The following is a 17,464-nucleotide window of genomic DNA, read 5'->3' on the forward strand; positions in this document are numbered from 1 at the left end:
CACTAATTCCGAATCAATAAAAAACTGATAAGAGATAATTAAAAAAAGAATAATAAACCAAAACCAACTTAGACCTACCCATAAATTCTGACATGGCTTTTTTATGATCAAACCCCTTGTTAGTCTGAATTTTTATTTAATGCAATATATATAACAAAAAAAAGAAAAGGAAAAAAATAACCGGTCTGAAAAATCTATTACATTAGGATGATCAATTTAAAAAGAAAGGATAATGGACTAGACGAATTATCAATATCGGTATCTTCACCCCAATAAAAACAATTCTATTGATTTTGGTATGGTTTTTTAAGATAGAACTCCTTATTTTTTTCCCTGATTAAATCTATAATTAAAACACCCCGCCAGGCCCGAACAAAAAAAAAAAATCCACCCTTTTTCGGTGAACAAGACTAAATTATTATAGCACGCATGAGGTCAAAATTGGCAAATCTAAAATGGATGGATATAGCCACGTGGAAAGATGTTGTTGGGGCATTGAATTGGATAATGATTACTGTAGGAACCCACCATGTTATCCCATCCAAAGACAGGCCAACTGGATGCTGAAGTGTCATGCTAGACGGTATGATGACGTGGTGCCACGCCAGCCAAGTATTTGAGGCTCTTGGTGGCTGGACTTCTCCCAGCCACATCTTTTGGTGGTGGAGACATCCAATGAAGAACTGAAGAAGCGACGAATTGTCCCGTCGCATCCTCGCCCTTTTTCCTAAAAGTCCGAAAAGGACGAGTGCATTAATGGCTTGACCGTTGAGCCAGAGGAGTGAAGATAAAGGCGCAACAGATCGATCGCATTTCTTCGCTCCAAAATCAACTGGAGCAGAAGATTTAGAGCCGATTCCAGCCGATCAGGGCTTTAAATTTCGCTCTAAAACCTGCAGATGAGACATTTCAGCTTCTGTTTGAAAGCAATCTTTATATAAAAATTGAAGAAGTCGAAATCGAAGTTAGAGGTCTTAGTGGACCGTCTCAGTTCCGCTGCTGCTTCTGCCTGCAACGTAACCCATCTTCATGACTACATCGCCGAAGAACAGTAGCAGGCTCTCCCTTGCCATCGAGAGGACTGGAAAGTGGTAGTATTTCTAAAAATATATTTTTCCTGATTAATTATTCATCTATGGTTCCTAATTCGTTGTGATCGTTTCAGGGTTTTCTCTCAAGAAATCCCATCAGACATAACAGTCGAGGTCGGTGAAGCAAATTTCTCTCTTCACAAGGTAAGAAATCATCTTCTCCTCTGTTTCTACTTCCTAACAATCTTCTGCTCTGTGTTTTGCTTCTTTTCTGATGGGTTGAGTTACTGGTTCTATGGCAGTTCATGCTGGTTGCTAAGAGCGGCTTTATTAGAAAGAAAATAATGGAGTCGAAAGAAGCAGACCTGACGAGGATCGATCTTTCAGGCATCCCGGGAGGGCCAGAGATCTTCGAGACGGCAGCCAAGTTCTGTTTCGGTGTCAGTTTCGAGATCAACGTTCAAAATGTTGCCGCCCTCCGCTGTGCCGCCGAATATCTTGAAATGACTGAAAATTACTTCGAGGGTAATCTCGCCGGCCGAACAGAGGATTTCCTCACCCACACTGCATTAAAAACCTTCTCAGGCGCCGTTGCCGTCTTGAAATCCTGCGAGCTTCTCCTTCCCTTTGCAGAAGAACTCAAGATCGTTCAAAGATGCGTCGATGCTGCCAGTTCCAAGGTTAGTTAACAATCTCTCTACTACGCAAAGACTCTGTTTTTCAGTTTCACTGTCACTGAGTGATGAAAATTTGTGACTTGCAGGCTTGTATCGAGGCGAACTTCCCGAGTCGTTCCCCGACGAATTGGTGGTCGGAAGAGTTAACGATCCTCGACATCAACTCTTTCCGCAGAGTACTTTCTGCTATGAAATCCCGTAACGCGAAAATCCTAACCCTCGCGAACGCTCTGATGACATACACCGAAAGATCCCTTCCGGATCTCGTCCGGAATCATACCGGCAACGTCACATCGTCGAATCCTGACGACAAAGAACTCAGGAACCGGCAGCGTGACCTTTTGGAATCCATCGTCGCCCTCTTTCCGCAGGAGAAAGCGGCGTTTCCGGTGAACTTCCTCTGCTGCCTATTACGATCAGCGATCTTCTTAAGCACTTCGATCAGTTGCAAGAACGAGATAGAGAAACGAATCTCGGCGATTATGGAGCACGTCACCGTGGATGATCTCTTGGTTCTGACGTTCACTTACGACGGAGAGAGGTTGCTTGATCTGCAGAGCGTTCGCAGGATCATCTCGGGTTTCGTTGAGAAGGAGAAGAGCGTGGCCGTATTCAACGCCGGTGATCTCGGTGAAATCTGTTCTCCGGCGATGCAAAGGGTTGCTAAGACTGTGGATTCGTATCTTGGTGAGATTGCAACCTATGGAGAACTCAGTATTTCTAAGTTTAATGGTATCGCGAATCTGGTTCCCAAGGCAGCGAGAAAGGTCGACGACGATCTCTATCGAGCTGTGGATATCTTCTTGAAGGTAAGAGACCACTGAGTCACTCTTGGTAAAAACGCCGTTTTAAACGTGTTTGTGTTTTTTACCATTTAAAATACGTTTAACCATACTTTATTAGGATACCAAATGTTTTTTAAAGATACGGGAGAAACTGCAAATAGCAAGCATTATCCTTCTAAACCGTTCTACTAAATTCACCATATCTTTTTTTCTTGAACTCGGATTGACCTGATTTTTTTGGTAATTTGAAACTAACTCAAAACTAAATGAAAATGGATCAATGTACGATCATCGGTAAAAAATCATCTGCAATTCCGATCTCGTACAATTCCGTGAAATGGGTGACACGTGTATTGATACCAATGCAATGGTCCAGATCTGATTTAAATGCCTCTTCACTGATTTAATGTTTTATTAGTTGTACTAGATCTGGACCATTGTATTGGTATCAATACACGTGTCACCCCCTGAAGGTGGTATTGCACGGAATTGTACGAGATCGGAATTACAGACGATTTCAACCCACGATCATCTGATCATACAAGTCAGCATTCAACACGTCATTTTATTTTTAAATATACTCCTCTTTATCAGGTGATCGTACGATCATGTTGACTATGTTGACAATGATGAACAACATCATAGCCAAAATACATTGTTAAATAAGATTTTGGACACATGTCTTGTATGAATTTAAAATTGATGTTGGATGATATTCAATTATTATCTTATAACTCATAATAAGATATGGGATATGTAAGCATTAATGTTGGATATTGTAGTTGTTTTGAACATTAGATTAAGGTATTCATATAATAATTTTTAATTTATATGAATATATTATCATCTTTTTTTGTCTCGTTTATTTAAAATCTACACGCGTAAAACCCATACCGTGCAGTTTTTTTACTATTATTTGATTATATCATTCGAATTTTTTTATTGTTTGAAACTCGTACCATCTATTACTATTTTTTGCGGTTCCCATTTCTGCTTACCATGAATTGCATTTCAGGCGCACCCGACATTGGACGAGATAGAGAGGGAGAAGGTCTGCAGCGTAATAGACGCTCTAAAGCTCTCCTACGAAGCTCGTGTTCATGCCTCCCAGAACAAACGGTTACCTGTCCAGATCGTACTCCACGCCCTCTACTATGATCAACTAAAGCTAAGAAGTGGTGTTGACAACGGTAACGTGAACGACGCCGTTACAACTAGGAACCAATTACAAGATGTATCGCTGCTCAAGGAGAACGAGGCACTAAAATCAGAGCTGGTGAAGATGAAGTTGTACCTTTCAGACTTGCAGAAGAATCAAGGGAGCTCCTCGGCCAAGGGAGGACGACCCAAGAAACCATCCTTCATCTCATCGGTGTCCAAGACTCTAGGGAAGTTGAAGTTGAATCCTTTCCGGAATGGATCGAAGGACACCTTAAACATCGATGAAGGGATTGATGTAACAAAGCCTCGGAGGAGAAGGTTTTCCATTTCTTAAACTTCCTTATTAGTGAGTGGGATTTACTATAATCATCTGGTTTGTCTTTGTTGATTATCAACTTTTATTGTACTTTATTGAAGATAAAACTCATATTATTAGTGTGTGGGAGCATTGACTAGGGCGATTATTATAAGTTGTGTGTTTGAATTTTTTGTACAGCTGGTCGATATTTACTCTTTGAAAATGGGATCATGAAAAAAAACTGTTAAGACGATGAATAAAGTTAATTTGGGATTTGGATCCTCTTCAGCTCCTTTTTATTCCAACTCTCTCCGACTGCCAATTAGGGCTAGTACTCAAGTGTTGGATCCGTTATAATGTTGTGCTTGATGATGAGTGTTTCAGAGAGCATATCAAGTTCTTGTACGAAAACTATTATTGTCTATAGTAGATTTAATCCATGATTCTCGTACAAGAACCTGATCTACACTTGTATTGTCGATCAAGGTCCTCAATCTTTCCAATGCTTGTGTTTGATTATGAGTGGTGTTAGAACAGTGAACGAAATTGATTTTTAAAAAAGTTAATCACATTACCCAAAATTAGGTTTCACTTTATTAATGAACTAACTAACCACTATGAATCAACCTACCAAACACCACTACCTTTGGCCAACACGGTGAGTACTAGATTGCCACCACACATGACAATCCCAACTTCCCGGAGGCCCTAGCAGCGATGCATTGATGACGAAGAAATAACACCGGAGGAAGCCGAAAGGAGGAGGGTTTTGGTTTGATTTCTTAATTGTGTTCTTATTCTTGGTTCGGATTTAATTTCTATTTTTTATCTTGAATTGAACCGAAATCAAATTGAATAGCCAAAATTAAATCGATTGACACCCTTATTTTGGGTAAGTCCCGGGGTTAGGAGCATAGTTTTTAAGATCGGATCAGGTTAGCAGAATAGTTTTAAACTACTCAAGATTGCTTGAATTGAATCGATATCACCCGAGATCGATCCTATATCAATTCATTGAAAAGATTTAAGCATAAAATAATCAAGTGTAAATCTATTGGAGCTTCTACAAGACCAATAAGAGATAGTGGAGTAGTGTACTAACTTGAATTCATAATCAATCAACTCAAGCGATAATGGGACAAAAGCTTCCTTACACTAAGCTACCAACCCTCTTGGCTCGTTACTTTTTAAATAGAACTATAGAAGGAACATTGAGAACCAAATTATTAACAATTGGCTTTGGCAATATTGGTTTCTCTCGTGGAACTAGGGAGTAGTGTACTAACTTGAATTCATAATCAATCAACTCAAGCGATAATGGGACAAAAGCTTCTTTACACTAAGCTACCAACCCTCTTGGCTCGTTACGTTTTTAGATAGAACTATAGAAGGAACATTGAGAACCAAATTATTAACAGTTGGCTTTGGCAATATTGGTTTCTCTCGTGGAGCTAGGGCTGCCCCATTTGCACAGCTGTTGTGGCTGTATGTTTGGCAGTTTTTCTACTGATGTGTCTCCCTCTAGTTGGACTTTTCTTCTTCCATGTACAAACGAGAGTCTATTTTATTTCTGTGGTCCTCCTTGGCGTGTCCCAGTTGTTAAAGGATGGTCCAAAAGTGAAACCAACCCTAGTTTGAGATTAGAGCAAGAGAGTGGTGGTGGTATTCAACTAGCTCGTGATACTTAGAGGTGGAAGGGGTGTAGTGTGACATCACTCCAGCTGGGATAGAAGGAATTGATCATGGAAGGTTGAAAAGGGTGTACTTGATGCACGAGGTTTTCGCATGTGTGAAGTTTAGGGGTAAGGGTTACTTAAATTTACCCACTAATTGTCAAGAAACTATTTCGACTGCTTGACCCATCTGGTTACAACATTCCATTATGGAAGGTTGTGTCCCCTAATTAATGTTGGTTGATTTGTGTAGTATATTAGAAGTGTGACATCAACCTATTACAACGGAAAGGACCAATTAGTAATTGTGATCCGTCTTAGTCGATATTGATTCCCTGAATCAAACTGGAATGTATGGATTAACCCATGTATCTGAAAATGTAATGACTCTTTATACATGATTTCGTGATGATATGTGTCATTTTTTTCTTTTTTTTAGAATTTTTTTTTACAGATACCTCTAAACATTCACAATGAGACATTTATAAAAGAAAAAGGACATGCAATGTCACAAAACCATAATGTGAAAAATTCATGTACACAAGGAGCTGATCCTAACTATGGGACATTGAATTGAATTATCTTCTGTGCAAGGTGTATATATGGATGATGATATGTGTTCTTTTGCTTCCATCATTGTCCCTCTATGTTGTTTACCCCCCAAAAAAAGTTGTCTTTCTATGTTGCCATTGTGAGTGTATAAGGGGATCTATGAAAGCAAAAGGGCGCATGGCATTGTATAATCATGTATGAGTATAATCCAGATTCTCATTTGCCCCTAACGAAAAAAATATAAAAAGAATGTGCTAATGTGTGTGTGTGTGTGTGCGTGTTTTTTTTTTTTTTTTTTTTTAATTTATTAAAATGTGTTAATTTTGAAGGGTATGGTTCTCTAAGGGTTCCTTTGATAACGTTTCTGCCGTTTCTGTTTCAAAAAACGATATTAACCTAAATTTTCATCTCTACAAACAGAAACGGAATTGAATGTGTTTGATAAGTCATGTTTCTAGAAGTCAATAGAAACCAGCGAAATAATGGCTATGAGTCATTTCCATAAACGACTGGATCGTTTCTTGAACCATAAATAAATAAAAATTTAAATTTCTAAAAACAAGTGAAACAAAATAGTTTTATCAAACGGTTTTTGTTCAGTTTCTATCGTTTTTGGACACAGAAATGACAAAAACACATTTCTTAAAATGTTATCAAACATGCCCTAAGTTGACAAAGGTCGGGCACAGGCGAGAAGAGTGCCAACTGTAGCGAGTTATAATAAGTGGCGAAAAAGAGGAAGAAAGATAAAAGAGTGCCAAATGTAGCTTATGCCGCTTGTGGGATAGACTTTTCCCTAATAATTATTTTATAACTGATAAGACATTGCAATAAGCCACATTAACACCCCCGGATGTCACTGGTTTTGCTGGTCTAAAGACTTTATGTGTTAGTTGACATCATCGAGTCTCCCTGTGAATGATTTATTATATGAATTAAGTGAGATTATATGTAATCGGGATTATCCCTTAGTCCTTACACCTGAACTAGACAAGAATATATTTTATCTATCCATTTAGCAAATCTCCCGTCGAAATTTGGCATCCCAAAAGAGTATGTTCAAAACGTATTTTTTATTACCACTTGCCACATGGCATATATAGATGGATGCTGAGCATGATTTTAAATCAAAGTATCCATGATGCTAATGGTATCGGTTACAGCCGATATCGATGCTAACGATTCAGATAGTTTTGCCCATAATTTAATTTAAAATTGATCTTTAATAACAACTGTTCTACCAAATCGGACAAGTATCAACATTGAGCAAGGTCGATACCAATATGCTTGATCCAATTCCCTATTTTGAAAACCATGTTGTGGAGGAGGTCAACATGTAGGCGCCGTTTGACAACGTTACTTTTTTACTGTTTCTGCTTTTTCTTGTTCCCAGAAATAGAGAAATAGTTTAAAAAACGTTTGATAAAGTTGCTCTATTTCACCCATTTCTAGAAACATAAAACTATTTACAATTCTAATAATGACTTTGACGAAGAAGTCATTTCTAGAAACGAATTTGAGAGAGAAAAAAGGTTGTTGTGTTCAATAAATCTCTCAACTATTTAAACTTAAATAGAGGCAACCGAACCATATCTCTCATTTTTTTGCATCCGATGATACTATTGGGTTTTTTAATAGCATTATATTTACAAAAAATGCTTCGAGAAATAGGTTTATCAAACACCAAAAAATTCGTTTTTGTTTTTGAATATGTGAAAAGCTGTTTTTGTTGTTTCTAGACACAAAAACAACAGAAACTCTATCAAATGGTGTCATAATGGACCTCAAGCTCATTTCAAAGGTCGGATTTCAACTTGAAGCAAGTAGGAAGTGGTTATAAAAAGTGCTTAAATTTTCAAGAGAAGAAAAACGCTATATTGTTGTGGGGCCAATGAGTGGATTTGTTGGGGCATCAACAGGGTGTGGATTTTGTATTTTATAAGAGTTGGGCCGTCATTTTATTCCTTTGCACCACGTAATTAGGGATTGTTATTTTCTGAAATTTTTTCATATTATTATTTGATGGAATTTATGAATTTTTTTGCCATTCTAAACTCACCTTTGAAGCCCTTCACCTACTTGTTTGAGCCTAGAGATGGTTCTAGAGTTTTATGTAAATATATGGAGTAACCATATGATCCATATCTATCAAATTGCAAGTGATTTTTGACATAGTGGTTTGGTATGATGATTAAATTCCTAGAGTAGTGAATATCAATATTAACTTTGTAGGCCCCCAATTGTAGGTTATTTCTCACTTCGATTGGGAGAAAATATTTTCTTTTCACTGCAGATGAATTGATATTAATGTTTACTAAAATAATAATAAATATATTAATTTTGATGTGGATTTTTTTTTAGGTACGTTACTAATGTAAATAGATAAGGGAAAGTTCTCCTTCACAGTCAATAGTTTAATCCAGGCTAGGACTGCCTCGGGCTAGAAATTGGTGATGCTTCCATCCTGGTCTGGAGTCCAACTCGGGACCGGCCAACCGCAACCTGGCTGACCTTTTCTTGAGACACACTCTACCAGAATCGTCCTCACTGGCTACCTATAAATTGAACACAGAAGGCAAACGAGTTATTGTCCTTAGTCGGGAAAACTAAATCGGAGAAACGCAAAGATGGCTGCATCAGCCATGGTTGTCGACCCAAAACAATCGTTGGAACCACCACCGTCTTTCCCTTCGTCGAGATCTGATCCATATGGAATTTCCGACCAGTCATCGTCTTCCGATGAGGAGGATTTGTATGGCCGCCTTAAATCTTTGCAGCGTCAACTCGAGTTCATCGATATTCAAGAGGAATATGTGAAGGACGAGCAGAAGAACTTGAAGCGTGAACTTCTCCGGGCCCAAGAAGAAGTGAAGAGGATCCAATCGGTTCCCCTCGTTATCGGGCAGTTTATGGAGATGGTTGATCAGAACAATGGCATTGTTGGATCAACAACGGGCTCCAATTACTATGTGAGAATACTCAGCACCATTAATCGGGAGCTGTTGAAGCCTTCAGCGTCAGTGGCTCTGCATCGGCACTCTAACGCCCTTGTTGACGTTTTGCCACCGGAAGCGGACTCGAGTATCTCGTTGTTGAGCCAGTCTGAGAAACCAGATGTTACCTATAATGTAAGTCTTCTTTCGTACAAAATTAGGGTTTCGGATTATTGGGGTATTTTTCTTTCTCTCGATACTCATCCTCCCACTGTTTTGGTTGGAGTCCCCCAAGTGTTATTTTCGTTGATAGGGTTAATTTTATCATTAGGGTTTGTTGACTGTTTCTTTTTGCTAATTCATTTTCCTCCCTTGTCTCCTCTTCCTTCTGTTTGAATTTGGTAGATTTCGTAGAATTCCGATATTAGTTTAGTAAGAACCTTCGGATGATTTTTTGAAAGGCTTTTGTGGTTGTTCTCTCTCTCTCTCTCTCTCTCTCTCTCTCTCTCTCTCTCTCTCTCCATATCTTCCCTAGTAACAATGGCTGGGCTTCCCTGTGTTCCCTCTCATTTCTTTTTCCGGTCTCGCTACTTAGGGTTTTCTTCATTCCTGTCTGTGTTTGATTATCTTGACCGTACTTATCTGTGAATCAGCTCACTTTTTTATTTGCACTTCCTTGTTACTATTGGACACCTCTGGGCACTTTATATTCGAACTTCAGAAAGAATTTTCAAATCTTTGTTATCTCCATCCTCGAATGTCGAATGTTTTAGGTTAATCCCCGCCCCGGGGGCGGGAAGGGGACTCATAATAGCACATTGTCTATCCTAACAGCCACGCATGAAAGAGTACCACTTCCCCCGTGTCGGCACGGGCACATTTGGAGTATTCTTCACTAAAATTAGTAGTAGTCTTGAATGAGTGTCACACTGGCATGTGATTTCACGCCACCCGCGAAGAGTCTGAAGTTGGATATTTACTGCCTGTTCACTGTCACTCGACTTCTTCAGTAGATTCTGGATTGTCTCCTTTGCTAATTGGAACCTGATGTGAAGTTTTTCAAGTTTTTCCCTGCAGAAATGTCCTAGAATGTTTTCATGCACCAGTAATGTTGTTTTGCTGAAAGGCCAGCTTAGCAGGCTTGTCTATATTGATTTAGAAGTTAAAATTTTTAAACCTGGGCATTAATTTATCTCTGTTAGTAATGGGGTGTTTGTCTATTTGTTGAAAAACCATAATGAAACTAAGCATAGCTAACTAGAACAAAATTAAGCACAGCTAACCCAGCTACATAAAAACTCGGTGACTGCTATCTTTCTTATTCCCCTCCCCTCCTCTTCTATCTTCTTCTTTATAGGGATCTCCCTTGAGTTTGCTGAGTTTCTGTGTGCTTTACATGTGGGTTGTAATCTCTGGCCTCAAGGCACTAAGGCGTTGGAATTCTTTGCATCTATTCCTTATATAATTTTACACTTATTCCTGCATCTATCCTTCCACAAATAATTTACTTCCATTAATATTTTTCGATGGCTAATATTCAGGTAATATATTCATCTTCTTGTTTATCTTTCCATGATAAAATGGTAGGACTTAATGGAAAAGTTGTTTGTGTGTCTCTCTCTCTCTCTCTCCTCCTCCAATTTCCTCTCTATCCCATAGAATTCCACCCCAGCTCCATTTCCTCTCATTCCTTTAGAATCCCACCCCACTAAAAATTACATATTTCATTATTTCCTTCCCTTTCCTTTCCTTGGCAACCCAACCCACAACATGTGGGATCCACTCTAACAAATTCCCCACCCCTTTTTGCCTTATTGATCAGTTTTCCCAAACTAGGTCCATTGTTACTTTGTTGGATAGTGATTGCAAAGATTTGGGTGATGGGAATGTAAGCAACCACAACGTTGACGAACATTGGGAGCATTCTCAAGACAATTTTTGTGTCCTCTACATGGGGACCGTTTGTACCAGAGCATCCTCAATACAATTTTTGTGTCCTCTCCTATTGATTTTTTGTAGTTAACTAATAATTTTAGAGAAGCAGTAGTTGGAATAAGGAGGTCGGGATATCAAGGGGGGAGTGGGCGGATGGTGGTGGTGGTGGTGTTGTGGGGTGGGTTTGTAGGCAGGCGGGTGGGGCGGGGTTGCAGGGGAGGGGGAAGGGAGGAGGGAGTGATTGTGGAGGTGTTTATCCATCATAGGAAGAAGAAGAAAAATAATAAGAAAGAAAAAAGAGAATGTTGGGGATATATTAGGTTCTCTTAGCTTTTCATACTCATATGGGGATTCGGTATAGCTTTCCAACATCATGAGTAGTGATTGTAAATGAGTAGTGATTGTAAAATATAATTACTACCTAACAATTTTGTAAATATTTTTGCTATCTAGTGGATCTAGGTAATTCCCCCCAAAAGGGGGGAGAGGAATCACCTTGAAAGTAGCTTCCACAGGGTCAATCCCTTGTTTAGAATCTAGTGCAACCAAAATCATCGCTAGGGCTGCCTTAAAGTTGGCTTGATTCCAAAACAAGGGGTTGGTACTGTGGAAATAGCTTCCAAGGGGTGGTCCCCTTAACCTCTCTTTTTTGCCAAGGTTGGGGAAGCCTCATCATTTGTCTTTTCCTGCTTCAGTAACCCTGAACCATGGGTTCTGAACATCATACCGAATGCTATAATTTGATGGCGCATAAGCCAGCACACCCACCCATCTGTTCATTGGTCATTGATTGGCAGTTAGCTTTATCCTTTGTTATGAATAATTAAGAGCTATGATGGTTTTCAGCCATATTGTCCCAAGGATCATGGGTATGGATGACTAAGGGCCCGTTTGATAACGTTTCTGCCGTTTCTGTTTCAAGAAACAGCAGAAACATAAATTTCTGTTTCTAGAAACAAAAACGGAATTGAAGGTGTTTGATAAGTTATGTTTTTGGAAGTCGATAGTAACCAGTGAAAGAATGGTCACGAGTCGTTTTCAGAAACAGTAAAACAAGTTGGGTTGTTTTTTAAACCATAAATAGGTAGAAATTTTAATTTCTATTTCTGAAAACAAGTGAAACGAAACAGTTTTATCAAACGCTTTTTGTTCCGTTTCTTGAAATGTTATCAAACGGGCCCTAAATGTATATATACATGTTTCATAGACATCCTAATGTCAGTATATTTGGTAATGAGTAGATGATGCAGGCGCAGTACCTTGGACGGATCCTAACCCATTTGGGTATCAAGATGAAGATGACTGAATCCAATCTTGGATCTTTTTAGTCTAGTAGGGTATTTAGGGTTTTATTTATTTTATTGGGATAATTATGTAAGGAGATCTTTTAATTTGGGTAGGATATGTAGGAAGAGTTAAAGAAAGTTTTAAGTTGTTTTTGGTTAGGACTTAGGAGTCCTAGAATAGTTGTTAACTTGGAGTCGTTTTCTTTTATTATTTGTATGTAACATATTGGACAGATTGAAAAAGATGAATTGAGTTGATTGTGTTTGAGAGCCTGTGTGGTAGGGCTTGTGCAAGTTTCCTTCCCCCACCCCCTCCTTTTTTCTTTGGCGGTTCCCTCTCTCCCCTGAAACCCTGAGTCTCATCTCCAGTTTCCCCTTCTCCCTAACCGGCCCTCCACCAGTATACCTCTGCGGAAAACAGTGAATTGCATATTGATTGTTTTTTACTGCTGCTGTGAATGAAGAAATTTTTATTCTCTGTTGAGCTAGTTTCGTAGCTTTCTTTTGTTCTTTAATTGTTTCTAAATATCGGGGTGGAAATTGTATTCACTAATATATCATTAGTTTTTTTCTTTGACTAGTAACAAAATAGTTTAATTTTTCCCTAGTTTTGTTTTGGAACCAAGCACCTGTATCTTCATATTGGTCATTTATAACTTGTGAAGTTAGTCTGGAAATGGCTTGCCTTTTTGGTACCTTTTGTTGGAACTTGGCAACTTATTAATAAAAGGAAGTATAATGTTCAAAAAGGTTTGTGAAATTTGTAAAGCTCGCAAGTTATCACATGGCAGGTAATGGTTGACATGGGTGGTTCGTGTTATTGAAGATGCAAGACCCTTCCCCATCAGATCAAGTTTCAGCATAATGCTATGTACAAATGTATAATAGGGTCAAAACATTGTTCATCGTATATAAAACAAAATGGATAATAGTGGAGTTTAGTGGCATCTTTTTCTATTTTCTCTGGCGTTGAATATAATTTTGATTCATATCACATGGTCTTTTTGCATTGATATTTGATCAATGAGTGGGGTTGAGGGTATGTTATTATATGGACCCACCCGAAGTCTCAACTGTGATATTTTGCAAGCAGTACAAAGTTGGCACACCCTTTCGGCAAGCGTGGCCTCCTTTTCCTAAATCATTGTTTATCTTTCTTGTGTGGGCAGGATATAGGGGGATGTGACATTCAAAAGCAGGAAATCCGTGAGGCTGTTGAGTTACCTTTGACGCATCATGAACTATACAAGCAGATTGGAATAGATCCTCCTCGAGGAGTGTTACTTTATGGACCACCTGGCACTGGTAAAACGATGCTTGCCAAAGCTGTCGCTAATCATACAACCGCAGCCTTCATCAGAGTGGTGGGCTCAGAATTTGTTCAAAAGTATTTGGGTGAGGTAGGGCTTGAGTTGTTGCTAAATTTTTTCTTGCTAATATTTTTGCTGCTAATAGGAATTTCTCAACTGTTTTCTCCCTCATTTTATAACTTCTTGTAGTTTGTTCCACGTGTTGTTTCAATCTTCTTTGCGATATCAGTCATATCTGTTTCAGTGCATGCTGCATTGGAAAAGCAAAATCCATCTCCCAATTCTTTGGCTTTTTTATGTGTGTTTTTTTATCAAGGAATAGTTAAGGGATCATCAACTTGTCATTTAGTGTAGTATTTTGTTTGATAGCTTCAATGAGTTTCTACGAACTCTTTTTTGGATGAGAAATTCACGATCTTGATGACTTAAATGGATGTTATGGTTGTTTAGATGCAATTATAATTCTCTTTAAGTTATATTTGATATTGTATCCATATATTTGGTCCCTAGATTTTTAAATGTGAACATGTAATAATGGTTTTGGACCTTCTGCTCCCCTTCCTCACCCAAATCATTTATTTTTTCCTTACTCTGGGCTAAATAAATATCCTATGCCATATCTTTCAATCCCTGAAATAAATATGTTTCAAGTGATTTGATTTGTCTACACTTCCTTTCAGGGCCCAAGGATGGTTCGTGATGTTTTTCGTCTTGCCAAGGAGAATGCTCCTGCGATTATATTTATTGATGAGGTGGATGCCATTGCTACAGCTCGGTTTGATGCTCAAACTGGAGCAGATAGAGAGGTTCAACGAATCCTCATGGAACTCCTCAATCAGGTAAAGGCTTTGAATGATGTAGGTTTTGTGGGTACAAGAAGTATAATGGGCTCAAAATTCAGTCAAGGATGGAGGGTATTGAAAAGGGAGTTCGTATCCAATGTGTGATTGACTCTGTTTGGAAGACTGGAAGTAAGGGATGTTATATGGTTTTGCTCAAAAAATGGCATTTCTTGTTGAGCACTAAGATATTTGTGCATTGTATGAATCAGGGACCTGGAGATAAAAGGTAGAAAACAGTCTGTTTTTCCCCCTTAAGCATATATAAAGGACAGACATGGAGTCATATGCTACATTATGTTGTGTCCTATTCATTTAAAAAAAGTCCATCCATCAGTGGTTTCCTGGGGCGAACTCTGAGAGAAGCATGCGTGAAGTCATGTTTCTGGCTTTGAATAGATAGAAGTCTGCAAATCTGCATATTAGATTGTATCTGACGATTTTTTTGGGGGGTTTTGAATTCCTTTCCAGATGGACGGGTTTGATCAGACAGTGAATGTGAAGGTAATAATGGCAACTAACCGGGCTGATACTCTAGACCCTGCACTTCTTCGACCTGGTAGGCTTGACCGGAAAATTGAATTTCCTTTGCCTGATAGACGACAAAAGAGACTTGTTTTTCAGGTGAGTTTTGGCTAGTCCTTAAAAAACTTCTTTCTACTATGTATTTCAACTTGGAGCATTTTTCTTTTAAAAATAATTTTTGTGAGATCCCAAAACCCCTTGAATTTTGACAAAAGAGACTTGTTTTGGCTGGTGTGCTATTTCTTTTTTTAGGGATTGTAACACTTCTGTCCTTGTACAGGTCTGCACTGCTAAGATGAACTTAAGTGATGAGGTGGACTTGGAAGATTATGTTTCTCGACCTGATAAAATTAGTGCTGCTGAGGTTCGTTAATCCAGTTGGGATTTAGTTTTTTTTTTTTGTTTTAATTTTATTTACAGTATATCACTGGTTCTCTTCTCTACATGTATTGTTGAATGTCTAGTGCCATACAACGAACATTAGCTTTAGCCTAGTGGTGGCAGCTTCGGCTTGAAGAGTGGGGCTTCCAGGGAAGGAGGTTGAAGGATCGAACCCTGTTGTATGCAAGTGTGTGTTTGTGTACGAGTTGGTGGCCATTGGCCCTACTAGCGCCCAGTAGGCTGGCCATTGGCCAGTGGCGCTCAGAAGGAAAGAGTAGCCAAAAAAAAAAAAAAATATAGTGCCATACAATGATGGAAACATGTCTTTCAATTTAGATACTGCACTTATAGGCGTGGAGTTGACTTCTTGTTAATGGACTTATGGTGAGTGCATATTAGACCTTGACTTGGTTGAGGGGAAGTTGGAGTTGGGGTTAAAAGAATTAAGGGGTGACTTCAGCGCTGAGGATTATGAGATCATATGTCGGCATTAGGGCAAAGATTAAAGGAAAAAAGAAGGGATGCCTCAACTGAGAAAGCCTAACCCCCAACCACTTGGGTCAACTACAGGGCCCTCATTTTGTGGACCCTAAGTGGAAAGGTAGAAAATGATTTGTTTACTGGACTAGTGGAAGATCTGAAAATTTTATTGAGGCTAGGTGTGTGTTTATTGATGGTTTAGTGTCTCTTTTTGTGCACGTAGTTTTACCTTTTAAACTACTGTTGTATGGCACTGGCTTCCCGGAATAGGTGCATTATTTTTGCCATCTTGCCATGAAGCACTAGTCAAACTTATCTTTTGGTGTTCAGTGCGTTAATTTAACGAGTGATTTTTAAACAAGTAATAGGTAGAAGTTTTTACCCAAAAAGAAAAAAGGGGGTAGAAGTTATGGATCTCCCACCATCCACATAAGTTGCACCTGGACAGAAAATGCCCTCACTTCCCCAACTCGTGGTCGATCTTAGTATCTTGCTAGTGACTTGCTGAATTTTTGAACAAGGGCGTTGGAGTAATTTTACACACAAACCCTCCTCCAAACCCAACTCATGGTTGAGCTCTCTCTTCTCCATTCTCTGATAACCACAACTTCCCCCCCCCCTCTCTCTCTCTCTCTCTCTCTCTCTCTCTCTTCAGTGGCCACTTTTTCTTTACCTTTGCCAGCATTTCCTTGCGGGCTGCAAATTCTTGACTTTCCGGAGAGAGTTCTTGCATTTCAGGTAGGGCTTAGATTGCAGGATTCATTGGATTTCAGTTCACAGCTAAGGTTTTAAGGTGATGAGTTATTTTCTGGTGAGATTTTTGGTTTGTGGGAATTGAAAGTTTATCTAGCTAATAGGGAGATGAAGAAAGAAACAAGCAATGGTGAGTGACTTTGCCGGCTGTAGAATTGGGGTGAGAAATCAGGAGGATGAAACCCCTGATTTGGAGTTCTCTTCAAAAAGTCTCTCTTCATTTTATATAATTTCATAATGAAAGAGGGATGGATTAAAGTCGAAGTCAAGGGTAGTTGATATCAGGTGACCTTTCGTAAGTATCCTATCATGAGCGTCCCATGACACTACCCTAAGTGATACCTTTTTATTTTTATTTTTTATATTATCACAGACCCTAAGTGATAATTTGTTTAGCATGTTTTCATAATAGCAGGTATTGCTCTAGTTTTATAGAGTTTTATTTTATTTGGTAAGGAAGGTTTAGAGAGTTTGAATGAGTTCAATATGTAGTCTGTTGATGGTTTTAAATGATTTGAAGTCGCCAGTGCTAACCATTTTCTCTCTATGTGATGGCTCCAGATTACAGCAATTTGTCAAGAAGCAGGAATGCATGCTGTGCGCAAGAACCGTTATGTTATTCTTCCCAAGGACTTTGAGAAGGGATACCGGGCCAATGTGAAGAAGCCTGATACTGATTTTGAGTTCTACAAATGAAGAGGCCTTCAAGAAAACTGTAGCACCCTTCCATGCTCTTGTTTTAGACTTTTCTCCTTTCTGCATCAAATACACACCCGCATTAACAGGATAAGAATCTTTTGTATAATTACTTTATTGGTTTTTCTTTGTGAATTAAATTAATATTA

At 38.9% G+C, this 17,464-nt stretch overlaps 2 protein-coding genes across 2 annotated transcripts; both read left to right on the forward strand.

Annotated features, from left to right (window-relative positions):
- The first annotated feature begins 750 nt into the window (after positions 1–750).
- On the forward strand, positions 751–4,244 carry LOC122087612 (root phototropism protein 2). Its single transcript, XM_042656807.1, has 5 exons — positions 751–1,091; positions 1,166–1,235; positions 1,334–1,711; positions 1,795–2,517; positions 3,509–4,244. Exons 1-5 carry the CDS (start codon positions 1,030–1,032, stop codon positions 3,986–3,988), a joined length of 1,713 nt encoding a protein of 570 aa, XP_042512741.1. The 5' UTR covers positions 751–1,029; the 3' UTR covers positions 3,989–4,244.
- Positions 4,245–8,753: 4,509 nt separating this feature from the next.
- Positions 8,754–17,464, forward strand: LOC122087307 (26S proteasome regulatory subunit 6B homolog). The gene is made up of 6 exons (XM_042656387.1): positions 8,754–9,305; positions 13,501–13,731; positions 14,322–14,480; positions 14,952–15,104; positions 15,286–15,369; positions 17,181–17,464. Exons 1-6 carry the CDS (start codon positions 8,805–8,807, stop codon positions 17,313–17,315), a joined length of 1,263 nt encoding a protein of 420 aa, XP_042512321.1. The 5' UTR covers positions 8,754–8,804; the 3' UTR covers positions 17,316–17,464.

Source organism: Macadamia integrifolia, chromosome 8 (assembly GCF_013358625.1).
Source record: "Macadamia integrifolia cultivar HAES 741 chromosome 8, SCU_Mint_v3, whole genome shotgun sequence".
Classification (NCBI taxonomy): domain Eukaryota; kingdom Viridiplantae; phylum Streptophyta; class Magnoliopsida; order Proteales; family Proteaceae; genus Macadamia; species Macadamia integrifolia.